At 39.6% G+C, this 18535-nt stretch overlaps 1 protein-coding gene and 1 non-coding gene across 2 annotated transcripts; one reads left to right on the forward strand and one right to left on the reverse strand.

Moving 5' to 3' along the window:
- Positions 1-1772: 1772 nt before the first annotated feature.
- Positions 1773-13904, reverse strand: LOC123930604 (zinc finger protein OZF-like). The gene is made up of 4 exons (XM_045986807.1): positions 13793-13904; positions 13215-13304; positions 2436-3475; positions 1773-2183 (listed from the first exon to the last, which is right to left on the reverse strand). The coding sequence occupies exons 1-4, from the start codon at positions 13902-13904 to the stop codon at positions 1773-1775; spliced, it is 1653 nt and encodes a 550-aa protein (XP_045842763.1).
- On the forward strand, positions 3498-3639 carry LOC123931991. The gene has a single exon (XR_006816383.1). It is a non-coding gene; the product is annotated as a U4 spliceosomal RNA (small nuclear RNA).
- Positions 13905-18535: the final 4631 nt, after the last annotated feature.

The raw sequence follows: 18535 nt of genomic DNA on the forward strand, positions 1-18535 counted from the left end.
AGGGTAGGTGTCAGTTCAAGGCTCCGGGAAAACCACTGGTTACACACAGGAGATGACAAATAGCCGTATCATGGAGTATGTGAACGACAAGGTCATCCATACCTCCATATAATCTGTAACATATCAACAATAATAACACAGTATTCATAAAGAGGAGAAAATGATACAATAGGTAAACTGGAGGGGGGAATCACACATGATTTTAACTTAAGGAACTGAGAGAATGGATTCCTAGGAATATTATTACACTCCATTACCAAGTAGGGGATAGATACCATCAGTTCTCTACAACCTTCAATAGAGTGAGATAGTATCACATTGGTGGTGGGATAACACATCATTCATTACACACCCATATTTAGATGGTAAAAACCGTTATGTTTATTAATTAAAATATATTAAGTACACAGACTATGTTATGCATTTCAAATCCACTCTATTATCCCTGTTCAAAATACAAGATGCAAGCATTAAAAAGCACTCAAATGCTGGTATCATGATGTGGAGTAGTGGTTACCATATATTTCAGGCCTGAGAATCATTAACAAATGTGTGTGTCCAATGATATGGCATTGTAGGGAAGAGTGAGCTATGCTCTTTTTGTTATCTGTGAGGATTTCTGCATTTCAACCACATCAACTCCTACTCTCTAAAGATCACTATTACAAAGATATGTTCACACTGAACTGGACTGCCACCTCTTTTTCTGTAAAGAACAATTAGTAAAACCTTGTATTTCTAGTTCGAGGAAGTTCTTTAGTTTTAATAAATGGATAACAATCATGATCTGAACACCTATCTCATGGTAACTTACATCAATAGTATAACCATAAACAGCATCTCCATTGAGATTTTCTTCATTTGTTGCATATTATCCTGTCTTTCATCTCCATTGGAAAATTAGGGGTGCGTGAGTCCCATCTAATGCAGAAGGGCATTGAATATCTTTGATAGTCCTACAATCAGCCACATGGTTTCACACACAAACACAGTCAGAATAAATAAATTTTCTGAAGTGGTTTGAGAATTAGGTACATTATTATTAGTCAAAAATCTCAAATAGGTTCAATGTAATGAAAAAGCACCTTGAAATTAACTATATCTATGTAAAAGTCCACCCATTAAATCTCTTGCATTTAACAACATCTATTTCCTTTAACTTTGTCTTTTTCCTTGGAATAACTGTTTTGGTACAGAGAACTGTCTGAATGGAGTGACTGATGCATGGCTTTCTACTTGCTATCTGTCAAATGTAATTGACATCTGATGATCAATTAAATAGTTTTCTAAACACTGGTATATTTCATCTACTTACTTTAATGTCCTCTCTGGTATTTGCTTAAGTACATAATAAAAAGAAGTCCTTTCCACATTCATTATGTTCCTAGGGTTTGCATTTTTTGACATTGAGTACAGATTGAATTCCAGTTAAAGATTTGACCACTTTTTTCACATTTTTCCAGTTTTCTTCCTATGATAACGATGACGTTAAGTTGTGTGATCCAGGGAGAGAGAGGTAAGTCACATTCTTTATATTTGCATAGTTACTCTCCAATATGAAATCTCTGATGTGGTGTATGGTAGAGCCATCCTTAAGCATTTGTTCCACATGCTTTACATTTGTAAGGTTTCCATCCAGTATGAATTCTATTATGGTTACTAAGGTATGAGTGCTGTTGAAAAGTCTTTCCAATTTCTTTATATTTATGTGCAATTCCATGATCAATTCTGTGATGAGTAAGTGTTGAGAACAATCTAAAGGTCTTGCCACATTATTTACAATTCTGAGGTTTCTCTCCAGTATGAATTCTGTGATGATGAGTAAGGGCTGAGTGCTGTTTAAAGGCCTTGTCACATTCTGAACATTGGTAAGGTTTCTCTCCAGTATGAATTCTGTTATGCTGAATAAAGCTTGAGTGCCTGTTAAAGGCCTTGCCGCATTCTGGACATTGGTAAGGTTTCTCGCCAGCATGAATTCTGTGATGTTGAGTAAGGGCTGAGCACTGGGTAAAGGCCTTGCCACATTCTGGACATTTGTAAGGTTTTTCTCCACTGTGAATTCTGTGATGTTGAGTCAGGTGTGAGTGCTGGTTAAAGGCCTTGTCACATTCTGGACATTGGAAAGGTTTCTCTCCAGTATGAATTCTGTGATGTTGAATAAGGGTTGATTGCCTCTTAAAGGCCTTGCCACATTCTGGACATTGGTAAGGTCTCTGTCCAGTATGAATTCTGTGATGTTGAATAAGGGTTGAGTTCCTGTTAAAGGCCTTGCCACATTCTGGACATTGGAAAGGTTTCTCTCCAGTATGAATTCTGTGATGTTGAATAAGGGTTGATTGCCTCTTAAAGGCCTTGCCACATTCTGGACATTTGTAAGGTCTCTGTCCAGTATGAATTCTGTGATGTTGAATAAGGGTTGAGTGCTGGCTATAGGCCTTGCCACATTCTGGACATTGGTAAGGTTTCTCTCCAGTATGAATTCTTTGATGTTGAGTAAGGGTTGAGTGCTGGTTAAAGGCCTTGCCACATTCTGGACATTGGTAAGGTTTCTCTCCAGTATGAATTCTTTGATGTTGAGTAAGGGTTGAGTGCTGGTTAAAGGCCTTGCCACATTCTGGACATTGGTAAGGTTTCTCGCCAGCATGAATTCTGTGATGTTGAATAAGGGTTGATTGCCTCTTAAAGGCCTTGCCACATTCTGGACATTTGTAAGGTCTCTGTCCAGTATGAATTCTGTGATGTTGAATAAGAGTTGAGTGCCTGTTAAAGGCCTTGCCACATTCTGGACATTGGTAAGGTTTCTCTCCAGTATGAATTCTTTGATGTTGAGTAAGGGCTGAGTGCTGGTTAAAGGCCTTGCCACATTCTTTACAATTGTAAGGTTTCTCTCCAGTATGAATTTTGTGATGTCGAGTAAATGCTGTGTGACATTTAAAATCTTTGCCACATTCCTTACATTTGTAGAGTTTCTCTCCAGTACGGATTTGCCTGTGTCCAGTTAGTGATGAGCAGTCCTTAAAGGTTTTACTAAATTCCTCACATTTGCATGGTTTCTCTACAGTATGATTTCTGTGATGCTGAAATAGGGTTGAGCTGAATTTAAAGGTTTTGCTACATTCTTTATATTGGAAAGGTTTCTCTCCATATGTATGTTTGAATATCTGATTGGAGCTTTTGCTGACAGAAACACACTGCTTTGCAGAAACAGTTGACTTAAAAAGTAAGGTTTTCCATGATCTTTTATACCCTTCACTATTCTGGTCATTTTGATTCTTATCAAGGGCAGTTATCTCCAAATGGCTATGTCCTTCATGGTATCTTTGATGCCCTTCACTCTCCCCATCATTGTCCCAGGATGTCATTAAGTATACATTTTCAACAGCACTCTTTTTGTATCTACCCATTGACACTTTTTGGAAAGAAGCTTCTATGCTTGGCTTCTGCAGGCAGCTTTGAGTGTCATGTGAAGATACAGCTGAAAAATATCAAATAAGAGAAGCTTTGCACACTGGCAGTATCCTAGCCAATGAGGTTTATCCGAGGCACAATTATTGCTAACTGAAAACTTTTCCAAAAGATATCAAATAAGAGAAAAGTAAAATCATTCTACTTATCACACTCAGATGAATATACAAATGTCTTCTAATGTACAAGCTTCAAGTCAATTAAAGAATGTCAGGAAGATGGCCGAGAAGGAATCATGAGGACTTCATTCCTCCATGGATACAGAACTTTGCACACAACATACAGACCACATAACCTAATAGATAATTCTGTGGTATTGTCATCTTATAGCAAACATCATTGTCCTATATCGCAAATAATCAGCAAAGGTGTCATATGAGAATAAAATTGTGGAAGGATGGATTCTTAAACATAAAACTGAAATGAACCCAATAGAATACAGTAAAAATAGGAACATATCCACAATAGGAAGAGTTGGATGTCAGAAAAGATCAAGAAAATTGACAGCTCATTAACTAAATCAAGAGCAAATAAATGAGAAAAGACCACCTAAAAGGAGAAGTGGAGAAGTAAAAGCAGACACAGTAGAACCAATACCATAGAAATAAAAGTAATTATAAAAGGAGGCAATGTATAATCATGTGCCAAGAAAGTGAAACCAAAAGACAACAATAAATTTCAAAAAAGGTATAACCATCATGAAGAAATATTTTAAAATTACAACTTATCAACAACTACTAAGCACACTGAAAGAGTAATGAAGAAACTCCCAACAAGGAAAAGTCCTGGGCTAGATGAATTCACTGGAGAATTCAAACAGACACTTAATGACAAAGGACTTCAAATCTCCCCAAGCATTTCTCAGGAGTGAAGATGAGAGAGATCAGCCAAACATGCTCTCTAGGGCACCAGCATTACCAGGTTATCTGAGCCAGGAGAAGACACTATAGCTAAAGAAGTCTACATCTACAAACTACTACCTGTGAGGAATATTCATGCGAAGTCCACAATAAAATAGAACAAACTAAGTCAAAAGCAGATTTTGCCATTGGGCAACATCATCAAGTGAAAAATCTTCCTGGAATTAAGGATGTTCCAGTATGGAGAACTATAAATTGAAGACTCCACAATGACAGAATGAAGATCAAAAAAGACATGATCATATTAATTGAGACAGAACACAAGTATGAGCATATTGGACATATCATGATTAAAAATACTCAATAAAAGTGCCTGGGTGGCTCAGTCATTAAGTGGCTGCCTTCAGCTCAGGTCATGATCCCAGGGTCCTGGATTTGAGCCAAGCATCAGGCTCCCTGTTCAGCAGGAAGCCTGCTTCTCCCTCCTCAGCAGGAAGCCTGCTTCTCCCTCTCCCACTCCCCCCTGGTTGTATTCTCTCTCTGGTTGTGTTTCTATCTGTCAAATAAATAAATAAAATCTTTTAAAAATAAATAAAAATTTTTAAAAATATAAACACTCAGTAAGTAGGGATAGACTGCAAGCTTCTCTTCTAAGATCAGAAACAATGGGATGAAGGGAATACAACACTGCCTTTGAGCATAGTACCAGATATTCTAGTCAGAACAATTAAGGTAGAAAAAATACATAAAAAGAATCCAAATTGAACAAAGATAAAGTAAGATTATCTGTGTCCACAGATGATGTGATCTATAGAAAGCCCTTAAGAATTCTAACTTCATTTTCCCCTGTTTTGTCATTGTTTGTATTGTTTATTTTGCTAATCTTTTTTTCCACAACACTTTCCATTTTCAAGGATTTTATGCTCTACATAGTTGAGTAAAGAAAAAAGTTGGGGGGCACCTCGGTGGCTCAGAGGGTTAAAGCCTCTGACTTCAGTTTAGGTCATGATCCCAGGGTCCTGGGATCAAGCCCTACATCAGGCTCTCTGCTCAGTGGGGAGCCTGCTTCCCTCTCTCTCTCTGCCTGCCTCTCTCTGCCTACTTGTGATCTCTGTCAAATAAATCAAGTCTTTTAAAAAGTAAAAGAAAAGAAGGGAAAAACTACTGAAAATTAGTTTTCCTTTCAGAAAAAAACTACTGAAATTTAGTAGAGAAAGAAAATAACAAAAATGTGAAATAAATATAATAGATCAGAATATAGAATAACAATATATTGAATATAATGCTCATTTTTTATTGTTTTTTCTTTTTGTTGGTTTTTTAAAAAATTTATTTCTTTTTTATTACCATATAATGTATTCTTTGTTTCAGGGGTATAATGTCCTTGTTAACCAAAATAATAAACAAAACTGGCAATGCTTTAATTAGATCAACAATTACATACTAATCAGTTAACTTAGAAAAAAAATACCCAGATAATTCATAAAAATGCACAAATTACTAAGACTGAATTATCAACCATATACTAAAGAAATTGGGAATCTTCTTAGACCAGAATAACAGTTTAATTTGGAAACAAAACTGTCCCAGCACAGAGAAGCCCAAGAATGATACTATATTTGATGGAGTATCACTCTGTTCCCTAAATGAAATCTTGAGGGAGACGATACATCTCTCTTTGATTCAGATTCATTATCATTCATTCATTCATTCATTCATTGTCCTCTAGGTCAGAAAGTTGTTCCTCTATTTCTTCCTACCTCCTGTTCATTGCATCAAGTTTGTTTCCAAACTGATTGATTGCATTGTTAATCTCTTTGATTGTTTTTTAAAGATTTATTTATTTGAGACATAGAGAGAGAGAAAGAAAGAGCATGAGTAGGAGCTACAAGAGCTACAAGAGGGGAGAGGAAGGGAGAATACCAAGCAGACACATCAGTGAATGAGGAGCTTAACTTGGGGCTAGATCTCAGGATCCTGAGATCACTACCTGAACCAAACCAAGAGTCAGATGTTTAATGGAGTGAGCTATCCACATGCCCCCATTTTTTTTTTTTAATTCTGCTCTCTATGTTAAGGTTCTCATTATTCTTTTCTCATCCCTGGGAATATCCCCAAGATTGCTGCCTTAAATTCTCCATCATGCAAGTTACTCATTTCTGTTTCCCTTAGATCTCTAGCCATGGCCATATCTCATTTCATGTAAGATAAATTTTTTCATCTTGGTACTTCTTCTGTATTTGGAAAAGCCACTGATGTGTCCTCTTATATCCTTCAGGCCAGGGTTCTGCAGAGGCTCTCCTTGCTTGCTGTGGGAAATCTTTGGACCCTAGCCTCAGTGTGACTAGGTGAGCTCTGGTCTACTTGTGATAGGAGACCTGACATCAACACCACCAGAGCTGAGGCCCTACAGAAGTCTCTGCTCAGCAGATGTGGTGTGGGTAGGGGCCCACCTTAGTGGTCCTGAGGCAAGCCTCACTGAGAAGGGCAGTCCCACCAGAACACAGGGAGGTGGGCCTTGGTGCAAGAAAAGCAGGGGTGCCTGGGTGGCTCAGTGGGTTAAAGCCTCTGCCTTCAGCTCAGGTCATGGTCCCAGGGTCCTGGGATCGAGCCCTGCGTTGGGCTCTCTGCTTAGCGCGGAGCCTGCTTCCTCCTCTCTCTCTCTCTGCCTGCCTCTCTGCCTACTTGTGATCCCTATCTGTCAAATAAATAAATCTTTAAAAAAAAAGAAAGAAAGAAAAGCAGACAGCCGGTGTCCCTGCTGAGTGAGGTTCTACGTTTATGCTATAGGGCGGGAGAGGGAAATGGTGCCATCCAACTTCTGTGTTCTTGAAAACACAACTCACTGAAAGTTTCATCTCAGGATAGGGCTTCTAGACTACTGAATAATCTTCCACTCTGTGCCATCCTTCAGATGGTTGTTTCCATGTTGCCTGCCCCCAGGTTGTCTGCCTGCCTTCTCTCCAGGGGCACGAGCGTACCCTCTCAGCTCTATCCCAGACAAACCTATTGACTATACTCATGTGTTTGGCAATAAATCTGTATAACTTCACCTACCTCCAGTGAAATAAAGACATAATGATAAAAGACATAATGATAAAACACCCATCAGGTTGCCCAGATTCCAGCTACAGCCTGTAACATGAAGACTGTTGCTATTGCCAAGCCCCAGAGGCCACTCTACTGTGGGAAGAGGAATGATCATTCATCTGAGTCGAGTGGCCCATGGAAGGTTTTTGACATCCCAACGGACATGGGTTGTGTGGTCCTGTGTGATTGCTAAACAGGACTAGAGGCAGGAAAAGATGGGGACAAATCACAGAGAAGTTGACTCCAAGACTGTGGCAATGTGAATCCATATCAAGAAATGACTTCTGTATGAAATGAAAAGAAAGCACAACATTTTCAGAATACATTTCAACCTGTTAGCTATGTTGGGGGCATAAAAAAAGAATAGAAAACTTCAGTTACTACAGAAATCCCACAATACATTGACTTTTTAATACACTTCTGATTGAAATTTGAAGGATAATGATGTGCTTACAGAAACTAAAAGGATTCTATCTCTGTGGTCTTGGTGTAAGAAAAAGTTCCAAAGAACAATAAAAAAAAAAACTAACTATGAAAGTTGAAATGACAAATTAGAGGACAAGAAAATTAAGAACTACTGATATGGTAATATGGGGATAGGTACAACAATCCAAGATTTCCAGGTGCTCCGATGGATTCTAATACAGGGTAATATGGACAGCCTCTACAAGAACTAAGTCACAGGTCATCCCTGAATTATCTACAGATAAGTCAGTCTTACAAACCCTCTATGCCTGTGGTCATGTTAGTGTTGGGACACAAAGACACACAAAATACACAACACACATTTTCTTTATTCATTAATGTATCTGACTCTGACAGAGTCTTCACTTCTTTCATCTCTCTCTTCCAAACTCTATACCTTCACTGAGCTCCCACCCCAAATATACTTGCCTGAGCTTCCTGAGATGACCCCAGATGCCCTTTAGTTCACATTCTTGAATGAAAGCAATCCAAATTTAAGTGATTTGGAACAGGGGTACCTGGGTGGTTTAGTTGGTTAAGTGGTTTCAGCTCAGGTCATGATGTCAGGGTCCTGGGGTGGAGCCCTGCATTGGGCTCTCTGCTTAGCAGGTAGTCAGCTTCAGAAATCCCATTCTCTCTGCCCTTTACCCTACTCTCTCCCTCTCTCTAAAATAAATATTAAATATTTTAAAATAATAATAATAATAAAGTGTAGCTCCAGGGTGCTAATCGGGTAAGCCATGAACTCTTTGTTTCAGATCAGGTCATGATCCCCACATAATATTATGGAGCCCTGGGTCAGACTTTAAGCTCAGCAGGAAGTTGGCTTGGGATTCTCTCTCCCTCTCAGTCTGCCCCACCCTGCCACACTCCCTTGTACTTTCTCTAAATTAAATAAATAACTCCTAAAAATATGTATTGGAAATTATTTAAATATTTTTCAAATAAGTCAAGAATTGTATACAAGACATTAACATAGGTTACAAATTTTAAAGGGATTGGATATAACATTTTCACTCTAAATCTGTATTCAATCACTTTTCTCCTAAGACCATGAATAATTGCAGGTCTAAGTAGCTGTTCATCAGCTGTGCATTTACACGTAGCATAAAATCCCTGGGTATTAAGATTAAGGATATTATTAATTCTTGGGCTTTTTTGAAACAACTAGTTTGGGGGCATCTGGGTGGCTCAGTGGGTTAAGCGTCTGCCTTTGGCTCAGGTCATGATCTTAGGGTCCTGGGATCGAGCCCCGCATCGGGCTCACTGCTCAGCAGGGAGCCTGCTTCTCCCTCTCTCTCTGCCTGCTGCTTTGCCTACTTGTGATCTCTGTCTGTCAAATAAATAAATAAAATCATTTTTAACAATCTAAAAAAGAAAAGGAAAGAAAGAAACAGCTAGTTTCAGGACAAATTGTGATCGCCTCTGTACCAGATGCTGTGATGAAGTTCAAGAGACATTCTCAAATATCTACATCCATGAGTGTGACATTTATATATTACACTGGCCCATAGAATAGTAGTGTTCAATGGCACGGAGGGAGTACTACCTTGGGGAAAATGGCGTTCCCTGAAGGAAAACAGAAAGACTTCAGATCATATTCCCTAAGTCCTATCAGACTGACAGTTTCCTTTGCTGCAAGGGATATGGATTGATGCCTAGTGGTAAGGCAGGTATCCTGGGGCAAGGAAAGGGCAAGAATAAGTGCAATGCCTGGGGGCAGACAACACCAGAGAGAAGAAATGGAAAAACCAGAGTATATCTAGGGTATCTGAGCTATTTTATAAGACCTGAGCATCTACCTACTCACTGTGTACATAACACAAAATATGTGTCTTCTTTCCTACACGTACACAGCAGCCTTTTCATGGTATAGCTGATCATAACATAAGATGACACATACTGAATAATGAATTATTATCCTTTTTTTTTTTAAGATTCCATTCACTTATTTGTTGTAGAAAGTGTGTGTACAATCACGGGGAACAGCAGGCAGAGGGAGAGAGACATACCTGGCTGAGCAGGGAGCCCGTTATGGAGCTCCGTCCCAGGACCATCATGTTCTGAGCAAAGGCAGATGCTTAACTAAGTCACCCAGCCGTCCCTATCCTTCAATCAATCCAATTTTAAATGTAAGCATAACACGGTACCCAACTTAATTTTATCAGCTTTTACAACTGATAAAAACCCGCTTTTCACTTAGGTCAGGAGCATAAGGAGAGCATGGGCTGTGAAACAACATAGGGACATCTAACCTAAAAACTGGGTAGGCTGTTTGAAGTAGAAATAGTCACCACTAATTACTAGTGACAAAGAGTGAGAAACAGGGAAATCAAGCAGGGGGAGCTGCAGACGGGGGTGGGGGCAGACTTCCCACTGAGCAGGGAGCCCAACACATGGCTCAACCTCAGGACCCCAGGATCATGACCTGAACCAAAGGCAGACACCCAACTGAGTGAGCCACCCACTTGCCCCTCAATTTTCTTTTTTTGAAAAATACAGTGCAGTGTTGTAAATGCACTTTCCCTTCATTACGACTGTTTTAATGTTTTATTTTCTCAAGTTTCCTTTACTGTAAAAGTACAATATACACCACTGACCCCAGCAAAGTATGATATAATGGACTGTTAATGTTCTAGGTAAGGGTTCTGGTCAAAAATAGGCTATTTCCATCCAAAAGTAGGTATGGTTTTCAGTTTGGGGGACACAAAAGATACACAGAGATCTTCAATTGTGGAGAGGTTGGCAACCCACATGCCTACATTTTCCATGGCTAAAATGTAATTAATCTAGTTGTTTTTTCTCTAAAAAAAAATTCTGATTTAGAATCAGAGGCAAAGAATTCAGAAAATATGTTCTATTGAGAGGAATGAAATAAGTCCTAAAACTGGCCCTGAATTAATAAAGAAGTACTTAGTGTCTGAGGAAGAATTCGAATAACTGTCATAAAGATCATCGTGGAGGAAGAAGAAAAGTAGGTGGGTAACTAAATGCCATCAGGAAAACTATACATGACAGAAATGTAAACCCAAAGACACAGAAGATACAAGAATCAACCAAAGTTGGGAGCTGAAAAGTACAATCACTGAAATTAAAAATACACAAAGGGGTCACTCAGACTTGATCAAACAGAAGAAAGATTCAAACAACCTAAAGACCCCAGGTTTTAAATTTTCTGCTGAGAGAAAAAAAGAAACATGTGGAAAAAGGCAGAGTAGGGACTCTTGGGACACCAACAAGTGGTCCATAGGCAGGTTATGGGGACCCCAAAGGTAGGGGAGAGTAAAAGGGGCAGAAGGTTTATATGAAGATCTAAGGGCTTGTAATTTCCATGTTTGTGGAAAGAAGAGACAAATTCAAGAAGCTCAGGAAAATTAAAGTAGGATAAAATCCAAGACATGAACACAGTGACACATTACAATTAACCTATGAAAAGTCACCAGTAAAAAAGAGAATTTTGAAACAGTGTGATAAAAACAACTCATCTTAATTAAGAGATCTCAGTAAGATTATTACTGGGATTCACAGCAGACCTGGTAGGAAGAACTGCATGAGATAGTGTATTCAAGCACTGAAAGATCAAAATATCCACCAAGAATCCTCTATCTGGGAAAACTGTTTTCCATAAAGGTAGAAACGAACACTTTCCCACATAGAAAACCCTGTACGTTTATTCCTACTCCTGTTCTACAAGAAACGTTAAAGGAAACCCTTCTAGCTCAAGTAAAGGGAAACAGTAACTAAGTAACTAAGTTACTTAGTTAACAGTAAAGTAAAACAGTAAAGTAAACAGTAACTAAGACCACAGGAAAATATAAACCTCTCTGCTAATTATAAATATTTTCCCAATTATAGAAACCTGTAGAGTTGTAATGAGGTAGCACAAGTTGTTTTTATTTGTGCCACAAAATGTTTTCTTTACAGATTTTATGTATTTATTTGACATACAGAGAGAGATCACAAGTAGGCAGAGAGACAAGTGGGGCGGGGGGAGAAACGGACTCCCTGCTGAGCAGAGAACCCAATGGGGAACTCGATCCCAGGACCCTGAGATGATGACCTAACCTGAAGTCAGAGGCTTAACCCTCTGAGCCACCCAGGTGCCACTACAAAATGCTTTTAAGTCAAAGCACTTAAATCATAAACCCAGATAATAAAGTACACATTATAAAAGATAGAATTTGTGATACTGGTAACAAAGTGGGTGCAGGGTGGAGATAAGTTGAATAATCTTGTATGCAATTGAGAATATCAGTTTAAACTGTTTTTTTAATGTCTCTTTTTAAAGATTTATTTTTTTATTTGTGAGAGAGAGCACGTGTGTACAAAGAGGGGAAGCAGCTGGCAGAGGGAGAAGTGGACTCCCCGGTGATCAAGGAGCCCAACTTAGGACTCTAGCTTCCAAGATTCTAGCTTCCAATCACAGCTGTGCTCAGTCGAGAAGAGAGAACCTTGTAGAATCTAGAATCCCAGAACCCTAGGATCATGCCCTAAGCCAAGGCAGATGCTTAAGTGACCAAGCCACCCTTGCATCCCCTAGAATAAAATACACAAGCAAAAAGGAAAGCATGACTACATCATGTTGTGGAAAGTCCCAGACAAAAGGATATATATTATTATGGAATTACAAAAGCAGAATAAGATCAAATTGAACATAAAAAATTATCAATAAAAAATAGATGAATTATCTAAAAGGAAAATCACTATGTAACTGCATTTTCAAACACAGACTGTGACCCCATGAAAAACAAACATTGGAATTGTTGGCATGCCTTCACTGTAAAATTATAATGAATATTCATTAATATCAACCATAAGAAAGTCTAATGAAAGATTCTACTAGTAAGCACTTAAAAGACATTAAAAAATGTATCATGTTAATATACACCTCCTTTTATGTAGACTATAAAGCTATAATTCATTCTATAGAACCAAGCAACCAAAATCCTTTCATTTCTATATAAACACCAACTTTGGAAAATATACTGACAATGATTCTACTTTTAAAAAAATGTATTTGGATGAATTCAGGTATATTCTGAAGAAATCAGAAGAAAAATCTAATGACTAGTTTTTCTCTGAAGTCAAATTACTTTTATGAGCAAAAGTTTTTCTTAAATATGGGGATTGTACTAATTATCTCCCTCACTTCTTATAAAGCACATGTCCATGTGCCATCAGAACTTTGGATGTAAAAAATCAACCAGCAACTCTGGGCTTCTTGAACTAATTTCCATTTGAGAAAATCCATGGAAGCCACAGAGTTTAAGGTCAATCATCCTCCTTCACATTTGGATCTCACCTCTGTCATCTGCTTCATTCTTTCCCACCTACCTGGGTGGAAGGCTACTGTCTTTCTTGTCACATCCCAGAACTTATTCTGTTCCAAAAAGGACACCAAGTCTGGCTTGGACCCAATGAGACCTGTTCATTAGAAAAAAAGAAAACAAGTAGTACTGGAGATTCTAGCTTCCAATCACAGGTGTGCTCAGTAGAGAAGAGAGAACATTGTAGAATCTAGAAAATGGTTTCCCAAAAGCTATTGCTCAAAATCCCCTTTACAACAGGAAGGAGAGATTGCCAATGTTCACATCCTGACCTCCACTTCCAAGTAGTAGATACAATAATGAGTGAAAATTGGTGTAGAAGATGTGGGCAGTACCACTTAAGCCACTCAATGTTTGGAACTGCCAGGAATCTACAGAACTGATGCTGTTACCTTGAGGAAGGAGAAGCTAAAGCTGAGAAGAAAACATCATGAAGATGTTTCTCTCCATCTACAAACCCCTACTTATTCCCCACTCTGTCTGGATCTCCAGTCATTCAAACAGGGATCTCCCAACAAACAGTCTTCACAGGAAGGAGCAAAACCCAGAGTGGGGTTTGGGAAATCTGGAAGGAGTCTTCCTCACCCAGGAAGCGGAAGTGTCTGTAGTTCTCCAACATCACATCCCTGTACAGTTCCCGCTGAGTGTGGGTCAGGCGTCCCCACTCCTCCTCAGAGAATTCTATGGCCACATCCATGAATGTCAGCTGTCCCTGCAATAAATACCACAGTCACCAAGTGGCCACTGACACAGTTCACAATGGTCCATAAGATGAGAGAGGGAGTTAATGTTCACCTCTAAACCCAAGATCCAACCTTTCTTGGTTACCTGCTTGTACCCTCGGACCTTTGTGACACATTTTACTTACCCTTTTGTTTCCACCTTATCTTCATTTTATTCAAAACACCCATGGGCAGGGTCTGGTCCCAGGAAAACAGAAACTATCCAACTAAGGGCACATACTGCCCTGAGAAAGAGCTTGGGCTGGCCCAATTTGAACTTCACCCCCATGACACCTAAGCAGATGGACCAAGCAGTAAATGTTGGAGTGATCTACAGTTCCCCTTATCTCATGATAATATGAAAATCTCCACTGAATAAGGTGCAGAAACCCCATTTACATAAATACAAAGTACGAAGAGAAGGTTTTCTTGAGGCTCTTGTGCCACCTAATGCCCAGCTCTACACAAGATAAGCCTCCACTTTCTGAATATTCACCTAATTCCAAATAATAGGAAATCCTTCCCCCTTGTTCTAGGAGTCCCTATGTTGCAAGTTATTAGCTGTGATTTTTTTTTTTTTGAGGCAAATCGTGTTTGCATTCCGTGACAACACCATCTGTTGTAGTTTCTACCTGTGACTTACCAAGCAGTGAACTCATGTTAGTCCAGTTTTATTAGGAAAACTGGTCCTACCTTCAGAGATCATCCTCCTTTGTATAGGAAGATCATTATTAACCCAGTAATATGCTCTAATGTATTCTGTGACTTTGACGTAAGAGGATGGCATAGGATCCACAAAACCATTATAAATACTGTGTGTTTATCCAAAATAATTTGTCAAATGAAGTCCTCAACAAAGGAATACACAGTTTTGAGTCCTGTGTTACTATCATAGAGCATAAGTTGTGTCTACTTCTTAGGTGGGATGTTTTAGTGGGTTACAAATGTACTTATCAAATTCTATTGTGAATTAGTATTTTAAATCTGTGCATTGGAGATCTTGTAAAAATGTAGATTCTGTTCAGAAATACTGGGGTGGGATGGGAGTCTGCCTTTCTAAGGAGGCAATAGCCCATGACCCAAGAGATCTATTTTTTAATGAGAGCTAGAACTCCAAGGCATGAATTATTGGAGGACTTGGAATTGAAATGGTTGTTTCTTGTTTGTTTGTTTTTTACTGCTTTTCATTTAATTTCAAACAAAGAGAGAAAGGGAGCAAGAAACAGCATGAGCCGGGGTGTGGGCAGTAAGGGGAGGATTGCAGAGGAGGAGGGATAAACTGACTCCCTCCTGAGCAGAGAGTCCAGCACAGGGCTCCATCTCAGGACTCTGGCACCATGACCCAAGCCAAAGGCAAACCGTTCACTGACTGAGCCACCCAAGTGTTTCTGAGTAGGTTTTATACCAATGACGGATTCTACTGGAATAGCAAGAAAGTCAACAACAATCCTTTTCTCACCATTTCCTAGTTTCTAGAGAGCATCTAACAATTGTTCATAAATTAAGGTGAAATGAAGAATAACAATCTTAGAGAAGAAAACGTTATTCTTCTACTTTTATGGGAATATTTTGTCAAACATCCAGTAACATGGAAGGGATCAGAACTTCACCAAGGTTATCTGACCTAGAGTTGATCTAAAATGGCACTCAGGTCAATATACAGAGAGACCCTAAAGCAGTGTTCATAGAAGGTGCCCAACCTGAGAAGAATGATGAAAACAAGAAGGATCCACCCAACGCTGATCTACCATTGTACATTCATGCACACATCCATATATTTAGAAAGTACTTATACCCACAGGAAAAGTGATAGAATAGAAAATTTTCACGCTGCCTAATTTAAGAAACAGTTTCAATGACATGACATTTATAAATCTTTTTGCTGATGATGATGCTTTTTATTTTTTAAAGATTTTATTTATTTATTTGACAAAGAGAGAGTCAGCGAGGGAGGGAACACAAGCAGGGGCATTGGAAGAAGCAGGCTTTCCACTGAGTAGGGAGCTGGATCCGGGGCTCCATTCCAGGACCCCAGGATCATGACCTGACCCCAAGGCAAAGGCCAAATGACTGAGCCAACCAGGTGCCCCGATGATGATGCTTGTCTTATATTACACTATCAACACAAACACACTGAATGACAGAAAGAGAACAACTCTTTATTCCAGAGACTACTATGAGGGCTAGAAGCAAAAAAATATTCTCTTGTAGTCCAGAGGGCTGACCTACAGCTGGCATAGTTTTTCTGTTGTTGTAGTTTTAAGATTTTATTGAGAGAGAGAGAGAGCATGAGCAGGGCAGAAGGAGAGGGAGAAGCAGATTCCCCACGGACCAAGGAGTCTGATGTGGGCTCAATCCCAGGACCCTGAGATCATGACCCGAGCCAAAGGCACACCCTTAACTCACTGAGCCACCCAGGCACCCTGCCTGCATAGTTCCAGAAGCATCACCTAAGGGCAAATGGCTACATTCTCAGTGGATCTTGGGACTACATGTATATCGCCCCCATATTAATATCAAGTGGAATAAGTGCCCAAGGAATCTTGCAAAAGGAGTTCTACAAGTACAGATTCAAAGAAACATTTGTGATCTTATACTCCCGGCACAGCCCCTCCCCAGTGAACATTAAGTACAGAACCACCAGGTTGATGCAGCTTAAGTGCAGCTCTTCCTGCCCATTGACACAGTGCTGTTAAAAACCTTACTCAGGGCACCTGGTTGGCTCAGTGGATTAAGCCTCTGCCTTCTGCTCAGGTTATGATCCCATAGTCCTGGAATTGAGCCCCATGTCAGGCTCTCTGCTCAGCGGGGAGCCTGATTCCTCCTCTCTCTGCCTGCCTCTCTGCCTACTTGTCATCTCTGTCTGTCAAATAAATAAATAAAATCTTACAAAAACAAAATAAACTTACTAACTTGCACCATATATCCTCTCAAGAATTCTCTTTCTTGGCCATTGTAGTTAATGATCCTGGACCATAGCTGTTCATTGAAAAATTTGATTAAATTATGATTTGTGTTGTATTAGATCTCAGGATTTTAAGATACTCAAAAACGTTCATTATGTGATTCTTGGTTTGTTTGTTTCTGAAAACACAAAGAAGTAAATAGAAGAGTAAGTCTGTGATAGGAGTGTCCAGTAGCAGAAAAACTATGGGATGGTGGGTTGAATGAAGGAGAATCTCCAACCCAGAACTCATATATACCAACTACACAGAAATGAGAGCCCTCCTTGTCCAGTGCAAACTGATGGATTTTCGATATGAGCCATTTGTCAAGAAAGAATTCTTGAGATTTTTTTGATGTGAAATATTGGGTTTTGATAGTGAATTATGAAAGAAACATTTATTGAGATATCATTGGTGCAAAAAATGTGGTCTTACTAAAGCACGGGTCAGGACCTTTTGGTCAAAGAGCTGCACTGGGGTTGTAAGCAGTGACTGATTACATACTTTCAAATGGGGAGAGGGTGAGGGATGGTGGAAGTGTCTAAGGAATTCAGAGTCTAGGCTCCCTGGATCTTGTCAGGAGACCCATCAGATATCTATCAGTGGGCCATATGCTTGGAGGATGTTGGCCAACACCTATTTGGGGAGTAGAAATAAAGGAAGGTTCCAAAACGTTTTTCATATGTTGAAGAGGACTTAGAGGATCCTGGAGGTCTGGCTGCCATCAAGCTAAGGCTGCTTTTCACCTCCAACAAATCATTAACATTGAGGCAGTTGTGAATTCCTTGAGGAATGCTATACCCTGCTTGTCTCAAGTATTTATCAATGGGCTGCATGTTGAAGGAAATGTATCCAGACCTCTTAGGACTTTGTTCTCCTCCTCAGAAACTATAAGCAAGGGGCACCTAGGTGGCTCAGTTGGTTAAGGGTCTGCCTTTGGTTCAGGTAGAAATCCCAGGATCCTGAGATGGAGACTTTCCTGGGGCTCCCACTCAGTGGGGAATCGGCTTTTAATCTCTCCCACCCCTAATTCTCATACTCTCTCTCAAAATGTAAATAAAATGTTAAAAAAAAATAAAGAGGGGCACCTGGGTGGCTCAGTGGTTTAAGCCGCTGCCTTCGGCTCGGGTCATGATCTCAGGGTCCTGGGATCGAGCCCCGCATCGGGCTCTCTGCTTGGCAGGGAGCCTGCTTCCCTCTCACTCTCTCTGCCTGCCTCTCTGCCTACTTGTGATCCCTCTCTGTCAAATAAATAAATAAAATCTTTAAAAAAAAAATAATAAAAATAAAAAATAAAGAAACTCCGGGTGCCTGGGTGACTCAGTGGGTTAAACCCTCTGCTTCTGGCTCAAGTCATGGTCCCAGGGTCCTAGGATCGAATCCCGCATCGGGCTTTCTGCTCAGCAGGAAGCCCGCTTCCTCTTCTCTCTCTGTCTCCCTGTCTGCCTACTTGTGATCTCTGTCTGTCAAATAAATAAATAAAATTAAAAAAAAAAAAGAAAAGAAAGCAAGAGAAACTCAGAACAAAGAAGTTTCCACCTGGAAGGCGATGGTTGCTGCATGTGGCTCAGAACATCTAAGGTCCTTACAAATAATAAGAGGGAAAATATGAACATTATAAGGGATGAATCTGGCAGACAGCACCAAGCCAATAAAAGTAG

The sequence above is a fragment of the Meles meles genome, chromosome 19, assembly GCF_922984935.1.
Source record: "Meles meles chromosome 19, mMelMel3.1 paternal haplotype, whole genome shotgun sequence".
In the NCBI taxonomy this organism is placed as follows: domain Eukaryota; kingdom Metazoa; phylum Chordata; class Mammalia; order Carnivora; family Mustelidae; genus Meles; species Meles meles.